The 25,128-nt window shown below is 41.4% G+C and overlaps 1 protein-coding gene across 1 annotated transcript; it reads left to right on the forward strand.

Moving 5' to 3' along the window:
• The first annotated feature begins 332 nt into the window (after positions 1–332).
• BAALC (BAALC binder of MAP3K1 and KLF4) lies at positions 333–22,729 on the forward strand. The gene is made up of 3 exons (XM_041470903.1): positions 333–498; positions 17,312–17,481; positions 22,625–22,729. The coding sequence occupies exons 1-3, from the start codon at positions 333–335 to the stop codon at positions 22,727–22,729; spliced, it is 441 nt and encodes a 146-aa protein (XP_041326837.1).
• The last annotated feature ends 2,399 nt before the right edge of the window (positions 22,730–25,128 follow it).

The following is a 25,128-nucleotide window of genomic DNA, read 5'->3' on the forward strand; positions in this document are numbered from 1 at the left end:
CCCCCTTCTGGGAGACACCGGCGGATGGGGAAAGATCGGGGACGAGCCGGGAGGCGGTGGGATGGGAGAGCGGAGAGAAGCGGGAGGGGAGGGAAGAGGGTTGCGGGAGGAGAAAGGGAGGGGACAGCCAGGAGTCGGGGTGGGCTGCGGGGGGGTGACAGCAGAGATAATAAAGCCGGGGAGAAGAGGGAGAAGGAAGAGCGGAGCCGGGGAGAGCTGGACGAGCGGCGATGGTGCTGAGGGCGTGAGCGGGGCCGGCGGGGCGGTCGTGCCCGGCGGGGCGATGGTGCCCGGGCGGCGGCGGCGACGGCGGCTGTGAGCGGGGCGTCGCCATGGGCTGCGGGGGCAGCCGGGCCGACGCTATCGAGCCCCGCTACTACGAGAGCTGGACGCGGGAGACCGAGTCCACCTGGCTGACCAACACGGACTCCGAGAGCCCGCCGCAGGACGGCGGCAGCGCCGAGGGCCCCGGCCGGGAGCAGAGCGGCCCGCGCCCCGGTGAGTGCGGGAGACGCGAGCGGGCACCGCGGGGAGGGGAACGGCGGCGACACCCTGTGTGTGCTCCTACACACCGTGTGTGTGCACCTACATATCCTGTGTGTGCACCTACACACGCTGTGTGTGCACCTACACACCGCGCGTGTACACCTACACATCCTGTGTGTGCACCCACACACGCTGTGCATACACATACACACCCTGTGTGTGCACCTACAGATCCTGTGTGTGCACCGACAGCCGCTGAATGCACACGTACACACACACGCTGTGTGTGCACGGACACCCGCTGCATGTACACGTACACACACGCTGTGTGTGCATGGAGGGGGTGTGCGCCGATCCCCCCGTGTTCCTGCTGTGAGAAGAACGCCCTCCGCCACTCCAGCCCCCCCGCCAAGAAATGCAGGCACCCGAGTCTGCTCTGATGCCGCGGCGCCTCGGAGCGCTCTGAGCGTCTGCCCTGCCCGGCCAGCCCCGCCGAGAGCAGCCCCGGGACCGGGCAGTGCCAGGAGCGGCCCCGCCGCGCTCCGGGCTCTGGGCTACCGGAGCCGGTTCGGGCTCTAGAGACCCTCTCGCGGCGGTACTCGGCTACGAGCGAGAGCGTACAGACGCCGTCAACTGTGAAACAATGTTATCAGAAGGGACAAGAACTCGGTCCTTGAGGCTCTTGCTGTGGAATACATGGCTTTTTCTTTTGCATGGCAAGTAATTTAGAAAGTAAATTGAAATTAGAGAAGAGGTAGCTTTCTTCCACACTACCTCTGATGCCTTCTTTCATACAGAAAGTTGACCAGAGGGGTTGGACAAGAACAGATCATCAAGTTTGAATTTCCCAGTTCTTGTCAGCATGCTACCTCCTCAGCTGTGCACCTGAGGTGTTACAGAAGCGACAGGTATGGGAAAGGGATTGAGGAGCTCTGATCTGATGTGCAGTTTAAATTGATTAAAGAATTATTGTGTATTGCAGCAGTATCTAGAAAGCTCAGCTTAAGTCCAGAAATTCATTGTGCTAGATATTGTACAAATGGTTGCTGCACAGAATAATTACAATTTCCATGTAAAGCAGTAAATGCCTATAGGCAGGTTCAGATGTAAATAAGTAGCTTTACAGACTTTTGTAGAAAGTAACAAAGTACCAGGAAGAAATTATGAAAGTGCAGGAGTGAAAATTCACAAAGGTGGGCATCACAGGCCGGCTGGAACAGGATATCACAACTCTCTGCTGACCAAAATATGATAGGGAGGGAGAAGTCACAAAGGGTCCATGTTGTACTCCTAAAGGCTCAAGAAAGACTCTGTAGTGGTCACATGGGAAACTATGAGAATTTGAAGGCGAATGGGTCTATGAATACCATATTAAAGAAGATTAGATAAGGAATTTAAAGAGGATCAAGATGATGCTGAGTAAGTTCAAATTATAGGTGACAGTGTTGTCTCCAGCAGTGAAAGCTAAACAGAGTGTTAGCTTTTTACCCACACTTACCATTATCTTAGCCATGTTTACTTTGAGTTGGTGCCTAATCATAAACAGAAGCTAGACAGTCCAAGATCTGACTCTGAATAGGAGGTAATAAAGAGGTAGATCAGTAAGTATTCTTTCTAGAAACGTGTGGTAATTGACTTTGTGTTTGGAGATGAGAATACCAGAGATAAGGAGAGGAGAACAACACAAGACCAGCAAAGACTGATGAGGACATGAAAAGCTTTATAAGACAACCTTGCAGAAGAAATTAGAAGGAAGGTGAGGAGGAAAGGACAGAGTATAAGCAAAAACGATGAGTAGGACTTCAGTTAGGGCAAGGTTCACTCTTCAACAGAGCTGTGGTGGCAGCAGTTTAAGGAGCCTGAGGAACACACACTGCTCCCAGTTAGTGCCTCAAAAGTCATAAAGTACTTCAGGGAGAGCTTTTGTAGGGTAAGGTTTGAGGTAGGGAAAGAATAGGGATAAGGAGAGGCACTCCAGGGACTATAACAGTACTTTAAATGAATTTACAGATGAAAGGGAGAGGAAGGAGCAATTGAAGAGGCAAATGAGGTCAAATATGGGTTTAAGACATGAAGAGGAATACATGACTTTATTGTGAGAACTGAAAACTACCTTAGAGTGAGAGACAAAAAGGAAGGGTAAAGGAGGGGACAAGAGCAGGATGGGAGAGATGGGAAAATGGGAGATGACACTGGCACAAGGCAAGGTGGGAAGGAGCTGTAATTGGGGCACAGAAAGGAGGAGGCAGCCAGGGAAGGGGGCACCAGCCAAACGAGGTTGGGAAAGAGGATGAAGATCTTCTCTGTCATTTTTCATTTGGAATAAATTGGTGAAATTCTGTGAAGAGAGAGACATAGAGATAGGATGAAAGAAATATTTTGTGAAAAAATATTGTTTGGGAAAAGACAAAAGCAGTAAGATGTGGTTGTGATTGCCAACAAGTCTCAGTTGTAGAAAAAACAGCAGAATTTGACATCAAAATATAAAGAGGAGTAAATCACTCAGGGATGAAAGAATGTCGTGTATACAGAATCAGAGTGTGTGCCAGTGAGGAAAGGGTTAGTAACTACCATACATTAATCTTAGTAATTTCATACCACCACAAATTTCATCATATGCTTCTCTTTTTTCAGCCATTGCATTCAGCTATCTGTGCCTGCTCTCATTGGAACTATATGTATTTCTGTAGCCAAATGTTTGTACCTTTACCAAAGCATTTTGAAAGTTTAAATATTATTAAATTAATAGGAAAGTATTGAGGTTTTTAAATTTTCTAACTTGCATTTCTATTTTTCCAATTTCAATTGATCCCTTCTTAGACTATTTGTTAATTTCCCTACTTGATTTTTTACATCCATTTTTATAAAGTGTACTGTAATCTCCCAACTTTTACAGGAAGACATAGAGGCCAGTATTAGTTGCTATAACATACCTAAAATAAGAGAGATGGTCTTAGGTTCGTGAGAAGTGACTTAGGTGATGAGAAGTCATGAACAGATACAAATATAGGTGGTTGGAACTTATATAGTAATTTATATTATGTAACTTGATGGTGTTGCAGTACACTGCTGAGGCTTTGGCAATGAGGAACAGGGCAACAAAGTATGGGTGAAGAGGGATAGAAAAGTAATAACTTCATGAAGCACTGCAGGTGCTGGAATTGAAATAACAAGTAATAACTTCATGCAGCACTGCAGGTGCTGGAATTGAAAGGCATTTTCTGGAAAATAAGTGTACGTACTGTTCATAGGATGAGTGGCTTCTGTGAGGGAGAAAAAAAGGAAAGAATCACAATGAACCCTTACAATAAAGCAATTTCTTGGAAGAACATCCATTGCTATGTGAGCAAAGAACTTTTCACAGGACTGAGCTACTGCGTAGGCTATAGCTGGGGGAAATAATGGACTACATTTCTGCTTTGTAACCATTCCTTGATCCTTGCAACTCTTTGCACAAATTGCTTTCTCTTTAGAGGGTCTGATTCAGCTAAGTAGAACTGTTAGCAAAGTAATGACTTTCGGAGGAAGTAATAATCTGTGGGTACAGATGAGTCCCCAGGGAGGTCACCATGGGTTGCACGCAAACCATGGGGAAAAGGTTGAATTCACAAAAAGCACAAAAAACTGTCAAGTATTTTGGAACACGTTTGCACAACCTATTATGTTATATTGGGACAACTTGCTGAAATGTATATGTATATGTATATGTATATCCTAGAAATTTAAGATGTACAATTTACTGCCAGAAACCAGAACCATAAATGTACTCTATAAACACATTCAATATAAACTAACAAAAATTAATTTTGTTTGTTTTAAAGCAGGTTTAAAGCAATTTTATTTCTACTTCTTTCTATTTTCACTGACGAAGTTAGCTGCTGTATTCAATTATTTTTTCTTTATTATACCTGAAAGTGCCTCAGAGTGGATATGGCTTGTTGTCTTGTGGTTAGAGACTTTACAATCAATTTAACCCGTGGGCTGCAAGTAACTTAGGACAGGATCTCTCTCTGTTTTCCCACAGCAATCAGTGCAGTAAGAGCCCAGTCTCTAATAGGGATTGTTATGAAATGCAAATAAAAATAATTAATTTTCAAATGATGTAGCAACCAATTAAAAAATAATTCTCTTGTCTCAGAATGGAAAAGTTGAATACTGATTGCCTGAGGGCTGACTTGTTCCTCAGCTATTAAATTATTTGTTGATTTTTTTATCATGATGTGACTCACAGTGTCAGCTAAAAAATTGCTTTTTAGTCTTTGAACTTTACACTTTTTCCTTAGTGAAGAATTTTTTTTTCTGAAGCATATTAAAGAAAATATTATCCATATATCACACAGACTCACCTGATCTACTCAGAAGGAAAACCTGCCCATGGCATCAGCAAACAAAACTGCACTAAGTGGTCTGCCAGGAATGAAACCTGCAATTTAGGATCAGTGAAGACATTTGCAAAACAGCTATGAAATGGGAGGTCAATCGAGTCCTTTGTAAAATAAATAGAGATAATCAGAGGAATACAGGAGAAATTTTATCACTGTCTAGCAATCTGGCTGGCTTACAGTTTATCTTGCATAATTGCCCTAATATGCTCATGTGTTTATGAGTGATTCCTGCCCTGCTCTCCGGGGCTCAATGCCTGGCTCATGTTGCTGCTCCACTGGTTTCTTGTCGCTGACAGCCATGGGATGTTTTAAGGACCAGGCTCATCATTTGCTTTGGTCAAGTCTCAGTATGCCAAACACGGCGTTTCAGAGGTAACCTTCTACGGGACAGTCGGTTTTGCATCGTGTGTGGCAGAGGCTGTGAGCTGTGAGGACTGTAAGGGCTGTGAGGGCTGTGAGGACTGTGAAGGTTCTGAGGGCTGTGAGGGCTGTGAGGACTGTGAGGGCTGTGAGGGCTGTGAAGGTTGTGAGGGCTGTGAGAGCTGTGAAGGTTGTGAGGGTTGTGCGGGCTGTGAGGGCTGTGAAGACTGTGAGGGCTGTGAAGGCTGCGGGCGCTGTGAGGGCTGTGAACGTTGTGAGGACTGTGAGGACTGTGAGGGCTGTGAACGTTGTGAGGGCTGTGAGGACTGTGAACGTTGTGAGGGCTGTGAGGGCTGTGAGGACTGTGAGGGCTGTGAGAGCTGTGAGGGCTGTGAGGGCTGTGAGCAGCCGCAGCCGAGGGCCGCGCTGAGCGGGCTCCGGTTTCCGTGACAACAGGGACCGAGGCTGGCTCGGACCGCGCTGCCGTCACCGCTCCGTCCTTCACCTGGTATACGCAAAGTCAAGAGCTTCACAGACATAAGTAAACAAGCATCAGGTTGTAAATTGAGAACCCGGTGCAGCAGAGTGTTTTTCGTGAATTGGGCTGCAGAGAAATGTTTAATAAACCATCTCTTTTAGGTCAAGAGGTAAAGATGAATCAGTGCATTACATAGGTATATCAGGATCTCTTTGTGCTCTTATGTCCTTATGTTCTTTTATTAATGAGTTGTTTCAAAATCTGCTATGTTTAATAAACAACTATAACAGTGATTCTGATGTCATATTTTCAGGACATAGCCTTATTACAGTTCAGAATTACAGTAAGAGTGAATAAATGCAGCTCTTCTGGACTGTAGACATATTGTAGCAATTTTCTTTCCATCTTAGTCCAGACCTTGGGTATAATAATGTATTGTGTTTGCATGGCAATATTTTGTAGCGAGGAGCAGGGTACAGGGTTGGTTTCTGTGAGAAGCTGCTAGAAGCTTTCCCCGCATCCCGAGGAGCCAGGCAGCTCCAAGATGGAGCCACCACTGGCCAAAGCTTAGCTCATCATCAATAGTTGTGACACCTTTGGGATAACATATTTAAGAAGTAAGGTGGGGGAAGAACCTGCAGAAGAGCAGCTGGAGAGAGGGGTGAGAATATGTGAGAGCAGTGCTTTTACCATTTCCCATTCAACACTCTGTTGTGGGTTCACCTGGGCCAGATGGCAGGCTCCTACCAAAGCACTCACTCACTCCCCTCCACAGCTGGACAGAGGAGAGAAAACTGAATAAAAGGTTCATGGGTTGAGATAAGGACTGGGAGAGAGATCACTCGTTAAATACTGTCACTAGCAAAACAGGCTCAGCTTAGCAATATGAAGTGAGTTTACTGCACTAACAAAATCAGAGCAGGATAATGAGAAGGAAAATAAGCCCTCCTTCCCAGCTCTACCTCCTCCCCCAGTGGCTCAAGGATGCAGGGAATGGGGGTTATGGTCAGTTCATCATCGAAGGCTTCCCCTGCTGCTCAGGGAGAGGAGTCCTTCCCCTGCTGCACCATGGGGTCCCTCTCACAGGAGACAGTTCTCCATTGAACTTCTCCAATGTGAGTCCATCTCACTAGCAACAGCTCTCTGTGAACAGCTGCAGTGTGAGTCCATCCATCCATGGGCAACAGTCCTCCCACAGCTGCTGCAGTGTGGGTCACCCTTCCATGGGTGCAGTGCTCCAAGTACAGGCTGCTCCAGCCTGGGGGCAGGGCTCTCTCTCCACTGGCTCTTCCACAGGGTCACAGCCTCCTCCAGGCATCCACCTGCTCCAGTGTGGGTCTCATCTACAGGTGTGAGTGACCCCTGCATCCCTTTGGACCTCAGTGGGCTGCAGGGCAGTGCTGCCTCACCACAGGCTGCACCAAGGGCTGCAGGGGAATCTCAGCTCCAGTGCCTGGAGCACCTCCTTCCCCTCTATCTCCGCTGACCTTGGTGTCTGCAGGGTTGTTCCTCTCACATATCCTCACTGTGCTCTTCTCTGGCAGGAAAATTACCACTACACTACAACCTTTGTTTGGATTTTCTTGCACAATACAGTACTTGGGGTTTGCTTGGCGTAGAAGCCAATCAAGGATTACAGTATTGGACTAAACCACTATGTATTGCTCCACAAGAGAGCATTGAAATTGTTGGAAAAAATCAGACTCAGATGATAAATACAACTTTTTGTAATGACCATATTTTTCAGCTGAACCCTAGCTGTTAATTCTTCCATTCTATACATTTTCACCTTTGCTGTCATTTGATAGTGCAATAATAGTGTAATTTCACATTTCAGTTAAAAATTGGCATCAATACTTATTTAGCCCATCAGATCATGCTAAGAAATCTACCCCACCACCTCTGGAAGTATTTTTAAATTAATTGGTTTTTAATAAATATCCACTGCCATTAAAAAAAGGATGCATCCATAGATATCAGAACTTAAGTAAAAGTGTCAGAGGCAATTGAGAGATGAGAATTTTTTTTCTATTATGACCCTTCAGCTTGCTATTCTGTGAGATGTATCAACCCAATTGCTGGGGAAACTTCAATCTTGTTTGAGAGTAGGTGGTTCAGATACTGCATGGAGCCTCCTGACCGGTCCTCCTGTCTCAGGTGGGAGCAGCCACCTCTCGGCCCTGTGACAGGAAGGGAGGGCAGGGGCTGGACAGGATCCTCCAGATGCTCCCTCCTTCCCCAGCAGCCTCTTCATTGCCTCTGGGATTTTCTCAAAACACTGCAAGAGCTGTAATGCCAGTCAACCCAAACTGTGATAATCTTACCACAAAACCTCTCAGGCTTTGATTAGTATCCATTTAGTTAGTGGCCAACAGCCTTGATAAACTCTCCCCACAGTTAAAGCAGACCTGCTAGGACTGATCACCCACAGTTGACCCCACAATAATTTACCCTCTGATAAAGTAAATTTGCTAAAAAATGTCACATACAGGAGCACTTGAATTACATGAAAGGCTTTCCCAGCTGTCACAGTACCAGAAAGCCAAAGGGCTGTTGAGCATCAATAGAGATGATTTGCAGGAAGATGAACTGGAACCATCTCTCCAAATGACTTCCCTGTGAAAAAAACCTCTTTTTTGCAGCATTGGAATCTTTAAGACAAAAATATTCCTAGTTATTGAGAGCCAAAGGTCTGTCATTAACTAAAGGAAGAGGTTTTACACTGTCTCTGCAGCAAGTGGTGGGGAGGAGGAATGGTGAGAGAGGGAGAGTGTCTGAAAGGGTTTGAGCAGGAAACCTGAGTCGTGATTTTGTCAATGGCAGATCCTGCCTGCAAAATGCTGAGAAGGAAATTGCTCTGCAAAATTACTCTTTTTGTGGAAATAGCACTCTTTGCCCCATCCTAGCCTTTATATCCTGATTCAGGACATTTAAAAATTCTTTTTTCTTTTCCTTGGGAATGTATTTACACTTTCCAGCCAATTCTAATTCTGCATTTTCCAGTTTAGGAATGTAGCATTCACAGCAAACAATTAAAAATTTAATTAGATTTAAGCGAAGATTCCTGCCAATCTCAAAGCAGAAGAGCAATGTATTGCATACAGGAAACACAGTTAAGAATGCAGTTTACCTTCTTGTTCAGTGATTAAAGTTTCCAAGGTTTCAACATAAAACACATATTGCAGTAATTCAGCATTGAAGTGGCCAAAATCTCTCTTTTCTTTAACTGTAATCAGTTCTAGAAAAATATGTCTTCATAGAAGCAGAAATGATATTGCTAGTTCTAACATTTTTCCCTCAGATGTTCCTGCAGTTTAAAACAGATTGCAGCTAAAAGAAATCTGGGGTTGAAAGTTGGGTTTTATCTTCAATTGAATCTGTAATACTTAGGAACAGAATGATCAAAGCCAGCAGTTTTTTGAAAGGCTTTCTCTCTGACCTGCACCCAGCACCCCTCTTTTCTGGAGTACAGGACGAGATCTCTGGCTGTGTGGTGAGTGTGTACATTTTTCAGCAGCTGTCTCACATGAACCAAGTGCCTTGGTCCTTTGCTGTGCACAAAGAAATAATGCAATAAGGCAATTTTATCTTGATGAATACATTAGAAAATAAAACACCAGTCTGCTTCCCTAAACTGCCACAATGGCTTTTCTGTTCTGTTTAGGAAAAATACAGGTTAAAAGTAAGTCAAAGAGGTAGATGAAGGAGTGGTGTTTTATCCATTAACATGGGCAGCTGGAGGCTGTGAGGCAGGACTTTACATTTTAAGTTTTTCCTGAGTTCACTGAGCCCCTCTGCATCACTGTTTGCTTAACTGAGCATAACATTTTAAGCAGCTGATTAAAATGAAGCAATGTTGAGTCTCATTCCTCCTGGGAGATGGAAGATTTATGCTAGCTGGTTCAGGTGCATGCTAGCTACCGAAGAGAAAAATAACCAGCCCATTCTTTATTAACTGACTAAAATATTTTGATTGTGGGTTTTTTTACCAGTTTCCAAACAGCGTATATAGTTGTGTTTTTGTCTCCATACATTCTGTCTGGATATTGTCCTCATGTTGCAATTTTCAATTTTGTAAACTGCTAGCGTTCCCCAAGTGGGCCATCAGAGTTGTTTCAAGCATTTGCAGTACTAAAAGCACTTGCAGTACTAAAAGCATCTGACATTTGCACAATGCTGATGCCTGAGTGCTTTCTGAGCGTTTACACCATGTGTGGAAAATACGGAAAAAATGCAATAGATTTATCTAGAAGATGGTTGATGGCTGACAGCCTTAAGTTTTAATGTAGTTACTGCCATCATTTTAGGGTGAGCACTAAATGTGAGTGATGCCTTTTTCACATACAGACACCTTAAAGCCAAAGAACTTCATGATTATAGTTACACTGGTTAAGTCAGCAGTATCCTTCTGTATATTCATACTGTAAGGCTGGGAATGCCACCAGCCCACTGGAGTTTCCTGAGTTAATTCCCACAAGGAACATGCCTTTGGGACATTGAGACTGAATTTACAGCTTTCCAGGGGTTGACATTTTGCTTAAGCCTTTGCAAATTATCCCAGTAGTCAATTACTATTTTTAAAAAATAAATGTGCAATGTACTACTTGGAACGTTTAACTTCAATTCCAGCTGTTGAACCATGGTAATCAAAAGTGAGGAGTCATTTCAGCTCACATTTCATGTACCTTTAAATGCTTTTCATGAGGATTTATATTTAGTCTGCCTAAATATTTTTGCTGCTCCTCAGTGTGATTAAGTGAAATGATTCATTTTGCTCATCTTAAAACTCCACATGTAACTGGCTAAGTAATAAGACTAATAATAATGCTTTCCATATCTATGTTGGAAATTAGTCTATATCATAATGAGAGATGTTTTATTACCATATCCCAAAGGAGAAGGAAAGCCCAGGTAATGGGGAGGGAGGGAAAGAGCATGTGAACACCTACAGCTGTAAGGCACTGCTCAGAACAGGGTGGGCACTGCTGTGGGAAGGATGACTGAGAGAGAGCCAGCAGCCTGCTGCTTGTTTTCCATCTCACACAGTGCTCTCCTGCAAGGCAAAATTCTTTCTTGGCATTTTAAGGACAGGTTTAGACAGGAACTGAGCCAAAAGCCAGCACTTTGGGAAAACAGGATGATTTGCCATAATTTGGATCCATGATGTAAGGTATTATGCATGGAGTGTATAATTTTTAACATGTATTTTGCACGGGCTTTATTGAAACACAGCTAGTATATTTGCATGTGGAAAAGCAAATGCTCCCATCTCTATCCTTCTAAAATCCAGTACCATAAAAAGCACGTCAGACCTTTGCTATTTGTGTGTTAGGTTTTCAGGTTGGAGGAAGGAGTGATCTGTTTCTGGCATACCATGTGGCACTGGTTAGTTCTTAATCCATTCTGTGTCATTTTCCCAAGCAAAAGATGTACTCAGCTGTCAAGGTCTTCTAAAATGTTGCTGATGCTTATTCCAAAATATAGTGAAAATTTGGTTATTCTATCTTGTACCAGTTATCAAAATTCGTATCTTCATGCATTAAACTCTTGTCTTTCTGGTTTTAAGTCCTTGCCTAGCACCATGATTACAACTCTTTCAAGTTTACCTTTTGTATCTTCCCTTGGTGGTCAGGCCAATGCCATTTAATTTAATTAATCTTCTGGACTCTATTTGCCATGAAGAACCCTTTGTCTGGAGCTTTGAAATGATCACACATTTGTTAAAGAATGTTGCATCATGCTTTTCTTATTTGGGATAAATATAAATTTTATATTCACCTTTATTTCACAGACATGGTTGCAACACTGTTAAATTTGTTTACAAGATAGTTATTCTGTGATCCTGTATCCCCATTTGAAATTGAAATATACCAATATGCAAAGATTTAGCATGTACTTGTGAATTTAGGCCATGCAAGTGATATCAAGGTTTGCAGCTTGAGAGTTTGTTTGTGCTTTAGGAGGAGCTCCCTTCAAATAAGCATTCCCCTGTAAGTTGGAGGAAGGCACAGAGCTCCTGGCTGCCTCCCCACACCAGTGGTGTGCCTGGGCATGGCTCAGCCCTGCCTGCCTGGAGACAGTTTTGGAGAGACCTCCAAAATGTGTGGAAAGTGAAAATGTGTTTGTTGTATTTTGCTTCAGTGTCTAAAATTCATATCACATTAGAGTTCAGAGAAATCATTCTGGCTTCTCTGAATGTCTGGGAAGAATATTTATTGCATAATTATATTTACAGATACAAAACATTGTTTCTGATAATATTTTCCTGCTGCAGCAGGTCATCCCTCTGTAAATCTGGATCCTTCATCCTAGCTCACAAACCTACTCTCTGCTATGCCTCAAAGTTTTTAAATTGTTTCTTGATAGGTAAAAGAGCTATTGCATATTTCCTGAGCATCTGGTCTCATCCCCGAGGCTATTGCTTTGGAGGAAATGACTTAAATCTGACTTTTGCCACAGCCCCCACTCAATTTTTTATTGGATCCTTGCTATGTCTGGCTGTTTCAGCCAAAATGTGCACCAGCCCTCAGGCCTGCAGATGTGTGGCTTTCCCAAAAATATATAGTTTCAAATCAGGAAAATAGATGGAGAAAACAGATGTTTCAGTGCTTTCTGTTCTTATTATCACTCTAGCATTAAATACAAGAAACTCAGTGATGATTGCAAACACATATTTCCTCTGGAAGCACCTGTATGTGGTGACAACACTTGCCATTTGTCTTCCCTGTGAGCTTTCTCAGAGGAGTCCATCTTTACAGTGCAGCATCTTTTTAGGCAGGCATTTTCTAAACCAGCATCTTATGCATTATACATGAGATAACAGCCATGATAAATAAAAAAGGGTGTTGCTGAACTAGAAAATGGAACCCTACTGGTTTGTTAATTGTCAGTTCCAAAGGTATAAATTTAGCTAATCAACAGCTACCTTCTCTAAACAAACGTATGCTTGTTACTCCATAACAGAACACCTGACAGCACGGGTCTCATGGGTACTGGGTCAGATCTAGAGCATGTTTGGGTCAGAATTCATGTCCTGCTTCGTTCACTACCTGTTGCTTTAAAATGAATTGGGAGAATACCGTGGCAAACACACATGGAATAATTTTCTCCACAAATAGTTGATTATTTTGGCTAAGATTAACTTTGTCTCCTCACTACAAGGTTTCATATGCTGCCCAAACTTCTTGACAGCATTAGCTACTGCAGCATTGCTGATTTTCTTAGTCACAGAAATTTTCAGGTCATCTTGAACCTTGCTAAGATTTACTCTTTGGATTAAGCCTGTGCAGGAGATCCAGGCAGAGCTACCTGTGTGTTATTTGTGGTTTGAGAAGTTTCCTATGGTCCTGACAGTTAAGGGCTACAGAATTGTCCCTCCTAGATCTCTTTTCTGTCTCTCTGTGCTAGATGTCAATCCATGACACAACTTTGCTTTTAAGACTAGTTTTACATTCACAAACTGAAAAAAATTAGATTATTTCCCCCCTTTTTACGTCATCTTTATACAAAGGTGATACAAAAATCTGGTTAGAAAGAGTAAAAATTTCCTCTCCTCTTTATGAAATACTGTTATTAAGAATAATTTGAATTCTTAGTGTAACCAGGCTATATGAAGAACTAGAGCAGCATGTATGCAATGTTTAGCTTTGTTTACATTAGTGTTGTCTTTATAATAAAAGAAACCAGAAAAAATAAGAAATACAGGTCTAATGTCTTAAATTTTCATTCTGTATTTTACATTTTCAGTGACTTCTCTGTGTTGAACACCCTGTTTACTAAAATAAATATTTTTAAAGCTTTCTTAGACAGCTCCCTCCCCAGGTAAATGTTGGGGGCGGGGTGGGGGGAAGGGTGGAAGTCTAGAGCTATATGATTTAAGCATTTTGAATGGACATAAGCTTGCAAGTCTGTGAGCAATTATTCAGACTGCAATTTTAAATATCTGTCTCCTAAACTACAAAACCGGGACGATGCTGTCTGACAATTTATGAAAACCCATTCAAAATTTTGAAATTATTGTGTTTGTTTTGTTTTATTGAAAAACACACCAAGCTAAGCTGCTTTCAGCTGCTTGTTCTGATTCCTGTGCTACCTCCCAAGTTGTGCCAGTCTGAATGCTTGCGTCACTGGGGGAAGAATGAAGTCTAGGATTGATTTCAGTTTAAAATAACCCTTTTTTCCCCCTGAGGGTGCTGAAAAATGCATTTGTCAAGTTCCAGCCTAAGGGATTTCTATTGGCATGGTAAGAAAGGCAAGACTTAGCGAGCCTGTGCAGCCCAGCAAGCAAAGAGGAAGGTGGTAAATGCTGCCACGGGAGAACAAGTTTTTTAAGCAGACTTTGTATTGGAAAAGTAGACTTGGATTTATGAATTTATGAGCAGTGGGGCTATGGCAGGGGTATTCTCCCTGTGGCCATTGAGAGACAACTCGTGTGTGCTCCTTACAAATAAACCTGATTACACGCAGTGAAATACCTGCCACTGGTCATCCATTCCTCCCCACAGAGGGAGCAGCCTGGCAGTCCCCAAACCCCAACCAGCCATTCCTGAGGGAAGGGTCCCCATCGCATTCATGGGCATTTAATAACCACCCAGAAACCCAGGTTTTGGGAATGGAGCCTTTAGAATATTGGAGCCTTGCCAGTTCATTTGAAAGTAAAACATGTATTTGACAGAGCATTGAGGTGGGATCTGCTGTTTCCCCTGGCCTAAAGAGGCCCACAGACTTTTGGCAGGGGTGCCATGAATGAGAAGATGAGAATGAAAACATTACTGAACAACATTAATTTAAATGTCTACAGTGATTTAACAACACTGATATAAACTGAAGTTCTACCATGAAAGACCAAGGAGATTATTTACCAAACCCCTGTTGTGAGGATGGCATAAATACCTCAACAGTTTGCTTGTTTTAAACCACACTGAGACAAGACCCTCAGTATTGCCACCCTGCTGGCTTTTGAATTAACTCTTAATTGAGTTAACTCCATTTTTGTGTACTGAGGCAAATCCCAAATAGCAATGCAAAAATATTTGCTATTTTAAAAGCAACCCTGTGTTCCTAATCCTTTTTAAACATAATATCTGTTTTGCAATCGTCATTTTGTGTTATATATCTAGTCTATAAAATAGGTGTTGCTTTATGGATTGCCAACAAATCTCGTGCTCTGAACACCACTGCTTATGTATTCTCACTGTAATTTCTTCTTGGTGTTCATACATAAAGGGCAAGTCACCAAAGCCATTAAACTGTTGCCCACTGTCTAAATCATCTATTTGCTAATGAAAATGAATTCTAAAATAGTTTCTTAATTTCAGAATAGCAAACATATTACAGGATAAAATAAAAAATCTTTTTGTCTAGTATTGGTGACCACTAGGTCATCCATATAAAAATATAGTAGTGATACTGGAAGGCTCAAATACTGACACCTGGTTTATATTTGACAAGTGTTGCAAAAAAGGGCACATCCTTGCAATGCAGGATGCAGCAAGTATGCTCAGGCTGCAAAGTAACAGCGACAAAAATGATCCAGATATACCATTTTCAGGATTGAGATTTTCCATCTGCCTCTGGAAACGGATTAATGTAAGAAAAAGTTTTCTGTTCAAGACCAAAAGATGCAACACAATCTGATAAATGAACAATTGGACTTAATAACAAAATGGCTTTTTAGCTGACAGATCATTTACCAAACAATTTAGTCAGAGGCCAGATGGCCAAAGAGATACATGGTGGAAAGCAATTTCATATGATGACCCCACAGAAGGAAAAACTCATCATTTGGATGTTTGAAATGTCAAAGGCTCAATTAATGGAATTAGTGTGTGATTCCTGCAGTTTGCCTGTTGAAAGCTGTGCTCAAGCTTTTTCTCAGAGCTCCACTGCAAAGTGAAGCAGTGGACTCCTGGCTGAGAGCTCTGACTCACACGTGGCTCACTGCCTCTCATCTCCCTTCCTGACAGCTGCTTTTGTCTACAACATCAGCCTGTGCCACTTACTGCTCTGCACCAGGCATTTTTTTGCCTCTCCTCTGGTCCTGTGGACTGATAGGGAGAGGTAAGACCTAAAACATAACTGGGTGGGGAATTCTGGGAGATGCAGGAGAGGTGAAGTTTGCTGTTGCCTTACTGAAGTTGCATCTAAACTTAGACACAGGAACAACATCAGTTTTTATATCTAGCAGAAAAGGCAGTTTCCAAAGACAGAAGTATTTTTTTAAAAATAAATTATAATATAATATTTTCAAGTTTCAGCTCAATTTTTTTTCTATCAAAAACTAGACGACATCACTATTAGTAACCACCAGTACAAGTTAAAGTGTCTTTGGAATACTCTGCCTCCATCTTCTGACTGCTGAGGGAAATGCAGTGACTAGTTTGTATTCAGACTTCTTAAATCACAGAATCATAGAATGGCTTGTGTCAGAAGACATCTTAAAGACCTTCTAGTTTCACAAAATTTTATATATTTTCAAGACCAAGGCTTTGAATATTTGGGTGAAACTTTATTGAGTCCAGTCATTGCCTTTGCTAGCTAATACTGACAAATGTTGCTTTCTACTGACAAATCATATTTTCTTACACATTTCTGAAAAAGAATTCAGGACTTTGCTTCCTTGTAAATATCTTTAATACAGCTCTTGAATTCCTACCTGATTAATATAGAAGATTTTGATGACACAATGTCACTTCATACAGCAATGGCTTGTCATTGGTTTTTCACATACTTTTTTTCTCCTTTAGTGTCTGTGACTCCTTAATTTTTCTAGGTTTGACACCTGCATTACCAGTTAGTAAATTTGCCTTCTTTGTTTATCTTTTTAACATAAAGCTCTTCATAAATAAGCTTTGACAAAAACTAAATTGAGAGCAACAGTCATGCATCCCACTTACTCCTTATATTTGGATTTCAGACCCATTGTTGCAACCAGATGTTGAGTGCTCTGCACCCACCATAAATGTAATTTTTGTTAATGCATTAAGATGGGAAAATTCATCTATGCTGTCCAATATCATATTGTATGATCATGTGTATCCACACAGCTAGACCAAAAAGCAAATTACTCATTTATTTGATTGCTGATAGACAAAACAGCATGAAATAATTTTTTTTTTAATTTCTCAACTTCAAATGAAAAAAATATTCAAGGCAAGGCCATGCATAGAGCACCCTTTCCATCCATATTGGTCTCATCTGTTATGCTCACATCTAACCTCTTCATTTCCCAGAACTGGAACAGATTTAAGGGGGTCTTCTCTGGATCCTACGTTCAACTCTTGGTTGAGTTGAGGCGTGTGTGTAGAGAAGTCAGTGGAGACCTGCAGGTGACAAAAATCTACTGACATGCTGCACTCATTGACTTTTTCCCAAGATTTCCTGAGCCAATGTTTCTCAGAGCAGTGGACCATAGGAAAAAGGCCAAATGATGTCAAATGTGAGGATGAAGATGCCACAGGAAGGTAGACTGCTCTCACTGTGGTACTGTACCATACCTTGCATCACTGACACGATCACAAAATGAGGCAAAATAGAGGGACACCAGAGCCAGCTGCAAATTGCTGCTCAGTATTAAATGCCCTATCTCATGTGTCCCTACTAGGTCTTCTGGAGGATGGGAAATTGGCTCACACAGGTGTATCTACAGCATCAGCCACAGCTGGAATGCTGAACCCTGAGAAGAGGAGCAACTGTGGCTCTCAGTGTGCAAACCCCATAGTTCACAGCATTGGAACTGCAACACAGAGACAGAATGGCTTCAGGACCACAGAGGTATGAGCATAATTATGTTCCCTAATGCCCAGCACTAGCTTCAACCAGGTCTAAATTACTTTTGTGACAGCTTTTCTCTTTGCAGTGAAACTGTATTCAATGTCTTGAAATATGAGAAATTTGTGCCAGGCTGCACTACAGGCATGGCATGATTGAGCTGAGCACCTCTGGAAATGCTTCATGCCTGAACAGCCACAGAATTGATGATTTATTTGTCAATCAGAGTAACACACACACACATGCTACAGTGAAAAACAGCCCCCACACTCATTTGTTTCCAACTCAGTCCAGCTGTAGCATGTATCGTGCAAACTACTTAGATTAATTATCCAAAAAGGATAATTACATGTTTTCCCTTAATTGCTGTTCTGCTTAAAATATGTGCACTGCATGAACCCTGGTTCATTCAAAGCTGGACATGAAGCTTGAAAAAGTCAATGGGTATCTTTTCAATAAGTTCAGTGGGTTTTGGATTGGATCCTTCCTCCCTTTTCCCCCTCACATACGTGTTGTGTACATTGTATACGTTGTAAGAACAAGGCTTTGGGGCTATACCAAAGACCAGCCTCCTCCTGTCACAGCTGCCTGCCCACCCACCTGCCTCCTACAGCCTTCCACTTGCTGCCCTGTTTGCATAGCAGCTGCTGAGCTGCTGCAGATTAAAGAAAGCCAAAATCTCTGGCTGGCTTACTGCTTCCTTGGTTTCTTATATGAGAAGGTGTTAGGTAATAATTTGAGGAAGGGAGACTTCCTTGTCTTCTGGGTTATCTGCAGATGTAGCAGATAAAGTCCTTTACATGGTCCTTGGCATTTCTGGGGGAATCTCAATTTCTACTTTGAGAAGTGCTTGCCATGCTGTTGTTGCTGCTTCTACTTTTTCAGGGGAGTCTCCTCTTACTACAATATCATCTAATTTCACATCTGGGGAGAGTGAGACTGTAAAAGTTTGGCAATCACAAAATGTGCAGTCATGGGTGAATGTTTACATCCCTGTGGGAATGTGTCAAAGGTACACTGCACTTCCTTCTGGGTGAATTGAGCCTTGAGGTATTCCCAGAGTGGAATCATAAATAACATCTTTTATGTCTAGTTTTGCCCTCTGTGAATAGGTTGCTCCCTGAATTTGCATTACAGTACCACAAAATTTGGCACAGCAGTAGTTAAAGGTGTAATATTGGCATTCAGTCTCCTGCAGACAATGGTGAGTGGCCACTGTCCTCTCATCTTCTTCACCATTCTCCAAAGGATACAATTGGTTTTCTTATCTGTACAATGCTGGCTGGATTGGCAGCATTCTTAAGCATAATTTTTACCTTTTCTTCCAGTTTTTGCTTTATCTCCTTTTCTTTCTGTAACTGTTTGTGCAGCTGCTCAGTTTCCAAAGATAGTAACAATTCAGTTGTTTTCCTGCCCTCTATTTCCTCTCACAGATTTAGTTTCACACTGCTATGGTTTTTTTCTACCTAATTTCTACAATAATTGTTTTTCCCTGTGCTCTATCGAAGCGCGTAAAATCTTAAAATTTTCTTCCTCAGTAATAAGCTCGTTTTTGGGTTTCCAATCTTTCTTTTATTTCCCTCTCAACAGCCAATGATGACTTTAATACTTCATTTTCTGATTTCATGATAAAGCAGCATGTCCTGTATATTTGAGGGAAGAAGGACTCTTTGATTCCTTTTTGCATGTAAGATAAGTGAGCCTCCAATACTGCACAAATAATTGCTCTGTCTTTCCAGAATTTTTGAGCCCATTCCTTGCCTGCCTGGGAAGGAGCACATTCATACTTCTGTAACTGTTTCTCCATGGCAATCCTGTTGACTACACCAGTTCTTCTGTCACATAAAAAATTAGGGAAGGGAGACCCCCACCTTGCTTTCTCTGTTGTCTGCAGATGTAAGTGGGCCTGGAGGCCTTCCTTTTCTCACTCAGTATTGTCTGCCTGTCTGAGATCCTGGAAGACCTTCACAGACAACATTTCAGAGTAAGCAATCTGACACTCCGAGTCTTGTGAGGTGCCAGAGGTGCAGTAATTCTCGTCAGGACCACAAGCCCTGATGCAAAACCGGCATGCATTGCACTGAAAGTCTGGGCAAATTCAGTGAGACTCCACATTCAAAAATAGTGCAATTTCTTGCCTCTTGGACAGAGTAAGGTCCACAAACTGCTGTTGATAAAAACACTGGTATCAGAATGCATAAGCAATAGTATTACTGTGGAATAAAGCTTACCTGATGGGTGTCCCCATGGGGGAGGAGAGAGTACAGCCTGTTGAGCATCCCAGGACACAAAGGAAGAGTCTCCTCTGACCTCGCTCCCCTGTTAAGTCATATTTTATTGTTCTCTTTGAGAATGGGGGAAAAAAAAGTTTCATTTGACACAATTTCACACTTAAATGGAGTTTGAGTGACTTTATATACATGTAAAGATTGTACAGGTTTTGCTTTGTTAGCATTCTACTTGGTGCATGAAAAGGAATATGTGTTTTCACATATTCAAGCAAATTTCAGCTTTTGGTCACTATTTGGGTCATTCTTTTGGCTTAATTCCTGTCAGTTGCATTGTTTTAAACAGAGAATGACTGCAACACCTCTGTGCAATTCCAGCCTTTGATTCTTGCCTCTCTCAGACATGAAACAAGCTCCTCTGGTGTCCCTGCTGCTCAGGCATGCACAGTTTGTTCCTGCTGAATTACTGCCAGTGTGAGCACTCCTCCTTGCTGAGCTTTGTCTTTTGACATTTTTCCACAGAAAGTGCCTCAGCACAGCATGTGGCAGAACAGCTACACCCACTCCATCAGAAGATGTCCCATCTTCATAGTCACATACTTAAACCAAGGGGTCTGAGCAAATGAAAAAGGGAATTTGGTTTGAACTTCATCTTGCATTTGCCAACACACAGCACATCAGTTTATACCTCCATCGTATTATTATCTTTTGTATTGCTATAGTACAAAGATATTCCCAGGTGACATAAAAGATACTGCTGTATCTTTTCATGAGATACTGCACCTCCAGGTGGACGGGACACATTCCACAGCAGCATGACATCTAGAGCCATGGGATTTCTGTAAATGAAAAGCCCAAATGCTTGTCATCGCCACTAGCCCACAGAGAAATTTTAATTAGTGAGGTTGGATATGGTCGAATAGAACAACATAATTATTAATCCAATTTGAAAAAGACTTGGTCACAATTTATAATTACAATGTGTACCTGTCCTACTGTTAGAGAAAATTGTCTAATTTTGCAATTGAATGGAAAATTACTTCTGTATTGCACTTAGTAGGAAGTAAGGGCAAATTCCCACAACATATTAATAACGTGAGTGTTGACTGTAATGGTACTACTCAGTGAACTGTGGGTTCCTGCCCTGAGGCCCCATAACTGAAGATACCCCCCTGCATTTTCTAGCTGAGATACATTCAATAACATGTATCTGTGCTGTTGCAGCTCAGTGCAAAAAAATTCTGATGATAAAGCCTTTACATTATTCTCCACATCCAATGCAGGTACATAAGAAGCTCTCTAAACTTCTTATAGTCAGAAAAGAAATATATATGCCCAGAGAGAAAGTGTAGTATCCAATGTAGGCAGCAGCTCTGGTCTGCTATTCTGCATCTCTGTTTTTCCACTGTTTAGGGAACCATAAGGTGAGCATATAATGTGAACACCTTAAGTTTAGATGCCCAGAGTTGAAAAGGTGATTATTGCCTGCAGCTCAAGACGTACCCATTTTATTTACCTGAACAGTCACATTGTTACAGTTTTTCTTTTGTCTCGACATGCTGTAGAATACAGTGCAATGCAGCACATGGTGCTCTTGCAGGGCTTGGGTTGTGCCATCATCCCGTGGGCTAGCAGGGGATAAATCATGTCACCTCTCTGTTTCACACTTTCTCCTGTATCAAGCTCTAAAGCAGCCATCTGCCTTATCCCATGATACTTGGTTATGACAGGGTACATCTTGTGCTGTTCAAAGGGAAAAGGTTTGACACCGTGTCTGGGAATTTTTATTATCCTCTCATGACCATAGTGTCAAAACAATTTAGAAGTAAAAGATGATGATGATGATGAAGATGGTAATAAAGAAAGGAGTGCTAATACCAGTGAAGGTAACAGGTTAGTCAGGTACCTCTCCTAAGAAAAGGTGGTATCCAGATAATGACCCTGACTGACAATAATCTGGTTGGATTCTCATTTTAGTCTTTGGCAAGAAGTTGCATGAGCAGTAGCACTGGAGGAGCAAATAGGAAAGGAGCTGGTGTATTCAGGCTGCAGAAATGTGAAATAATACACAGCAACAAATTAATTCTAGGTGTTTCTCTGTGATATGTATGAACCTTCCAGTATGTCAGTGTCTGAACTTTATCAGACATTATTTTACCTGGCACTCTTACCATGTAAATAATGCCTAATTTACCTGGCATTCCTCACACTAACAAATAGTCTCATGGAACACTGGCAATGCAATAAGCAAACCCAACTAACCCAGCTATGTGCCTCTATCAGCCCAGATCTGGGTACACTTTATTAGACCTATCCAGCTTCCTGTGCATTATGGTGCGTTGCTTATGGCAACAAGCAGACAGTCTGGGAGATGGAAAAGTATAAATTTAAATTAGGGATGCACTTGCATGCCTCAGACAGACTGACTTTTTTGAATATTGAACATAAACTGATGAATCTCTGAAAGGTATATATTGTGCTTGGATCTTGTATGCAGGCAGAAGTAAGTGTTACTTTAAAACTATATTTTCACATCAGAAGTATAAAATCAAGTACAGAAAATTCCAGCTCAGGCTAGTGATGTACAATTCACAGTGACATCAAAAGGAATCTCTAATTTTCACTTTTGGACTGAAAACAGATTTATTTGCTCTGCCTTTACAGTACACACCTGCAGAGATGATAATTATAGGCAAGAAGGTTGATCCAAAGCCTACTGACATCCGCTGCCTTTGCAGCAAATAAAAGCTTGTGTCCATGCTGAATGAGACAGTTGCTCTGCATCACAGTGCTGTGTGAAGGACGCTGGAGATGTTCTGTTTATTACATAGAACTGTTTTTGTAAATTAGGGGTTAATCATCAGTGACTCTTTCTGCTGTCATCATGGAACTCACTGTACTGTTTAAAACTCTCACAGAGTAAATGGGACACACAGAAAACGTCCACGCAAGAAGTCACCATTAATGTTACAAAAGGCATCAGACAAAGTGAAAGAAGAAAAACAAAGAATTGTGCCAATTAATGAAGAAAATTGCAGGTGAGGATGGACTTAACAAAGCTTCACTGCCCTTTAAATGTCAGTCACTGAAGACATGAAGATCTCTAGGTGTTCCAGGTTGAATACAGCAGGCAGCTGCTACTGAGTGCCTCCAGAATCAGGTCTTGTGGAAAGCAGCTGCAAGCCCTGTAGACATCTTTTGTCTAAAGCAGTGGCACTACACAGACATACACAGAAATTCATGATATTTGTTTTTTACTGACTTCCATGTTATCCCATGTGTATGTCCTGTTCCACATTGCTATTAAGATGAGGCTGAATAATAAGGGGTACAGCTCATCACAATTAAAATCAGGAAATGAACAAATGAATCTGCATTTTTAGTCATAAAGCGGTTTTGAGTGTGCACATTCAAACCCACCGAGTTAATTTAAAGCAGTCACATATTTTAAAACACAAACCCAGACATATCAAGAAAGTGAGACTAAAGTCTAGTCTTCCACTAAATCTCTTTTCAACTAGATGTATAGGTTATATATAGTTAAGTCATACAGTAATGTTTTTATATATTAAATGTTCAATTACTTAGTTTTAATTTATTGTTCATATTGACACAATTTTGGTCTTAAAAACAGTAGCTTTCATATTGGTCAGCCTTACTTGAAGGTCCTAGTCTCAATGAGCAAGTAGAGTTGTGGCTACTTGGTTGTTTTATAAATGCCCCTTTGATTATGTTCAAGGCCAGTCTGACCAGGAAAAAAGTTACCATTAACATTACAAGAAAATAACCACAATTTTTAAAGTCATATTCTAATGTCAGTTCAAAAAGTTAACTTTCTTTGATAAGACATAATTAATTCACTGTGCAGAATTTATTTAATACATTGTGAGCATCCTGTACCACAGTACTCAACGATTATAGTAAATATATATCTAAAAGGAATATAAGTGTTCAGTATAATGAAGTCCAGGAATTAATTCAACATATTACTTCTTAATATGGAAGTAATAATATATATTCTCTGTGAGTTTCCATGTTTATGAAGATAAAAGAGGTAAATTTATTTGCCTCCCCTATCAGACACATATCCATATATCCATAATATACATCCATATATTTATGTGGATGTATATTAGTATCCTTAAAGGGTCATTTAAAAGAACTATTCAAAACAGGCATACAAGAATAGTATTGTGAACTGAACCCTAGTTTATTCTGTATTAGGATCATTTTAATAGCTTGCTGCTTAGGTGTGTGAGTTACTTTCCTTGCTGTACAACAAGTCTATGCAATAGGAATTGTTTATTAATTACTCCAACAAAAAGGCAAACTGGAATCCAGAGTTAGAGACAGAATTTTGCATACCATAGCATATTCTAAAGGGATTTACTGGCAGAGAGAGTGCAGTATAAACTTGTATGATACAAGAAAGCTACAGAAAGTGATTAATGATCCTGAGCTCTTGAGTCTTGTATTCCAGGCATGAGATGTGACAGGATGGTTTGCAGGAGATGGCCTTGGTACACAATTGTCTGGGCAACAGCACAGACCTTGCTCATGCTGAGCACATCCCACGTCAGGGTGGCAGCTGGAGAGTGCTGGATGCTGCCTGCTCTGGACTGCTCATGATAATGCTCCTGAGCTACTCCAAGATCCCCTAAACCTACTTATATCCTGAAACTTAACTTTATGGCATTCAAAGTTTGGATCCAACTTCTGTGGTAAAAGCCATGTTTAGTAGCAAGCAATTTTATACACACTTCTCAAGTAATACATTACTGTTCTTATTCATTAGGCATTAGTAACTGAAAAGAAATTACATTATGTCCTGGGTGGCTTCTTAGTGTTTGATGTGCAAACTTCCAATGACCTTAATAAAACTAAGAGCAAGTTGTGGAGATGTAGATCTTGTCTCTGTACACAGATTGGAATATACTTATGTTTACTTTCCTTCTACTAGAGATAACCACAAGTAGAAACAACCAATTTATAAAATAATACCCCACTCTGTACAATTAGGGTGACAGAATCTAGTCTATACCACGTTAGACAATTTAACATCCTCATAATAGATTCCCATGTTGGTTTTAGTGGAAGAAGCAAGCCCAAAGAATCACCTGGACATTTTCACTCCAGGTGGCCTCCCTAGAAATGAGGAGTCTTATTTACAGGGTCTGTTCTTTGAGCATCATCTTTCAAATACAAATGGCTCAAAGACATCAAATAAAATAACCATGTTAAAAGACATGGACTTTCAGATGAAGGACCTGTGGGGATCTCTGTCTTATATGCCAGGATTTTTAAAATGTAATTTTCCCCAAAAAGACATAATTTGTTTGATGTCTCTCGGATGCACCTGAAGATTTCTACAGGCACACTGAAACAACACACTTTCTGCTGGAATGATTTGCCAACAGATGGT

The sequence above is a fragment of the Pyrgilauda ruficollis genome, unplaced genomic scaffold, assembly GCF_017590135.1.
Source record: "Pyrgilauda ruficollis isolate IOZ18807 unplaced genomic scaffold, ASM1759013v1 scaffold25, whole genome shotgun sequence".
Lineage (NCBI taxonomy): Eukaryota > Metazoa > Chordata > Aves > Passeriformes > Passeridae > Pyrgilauda > Pyrgilauda ruficollis.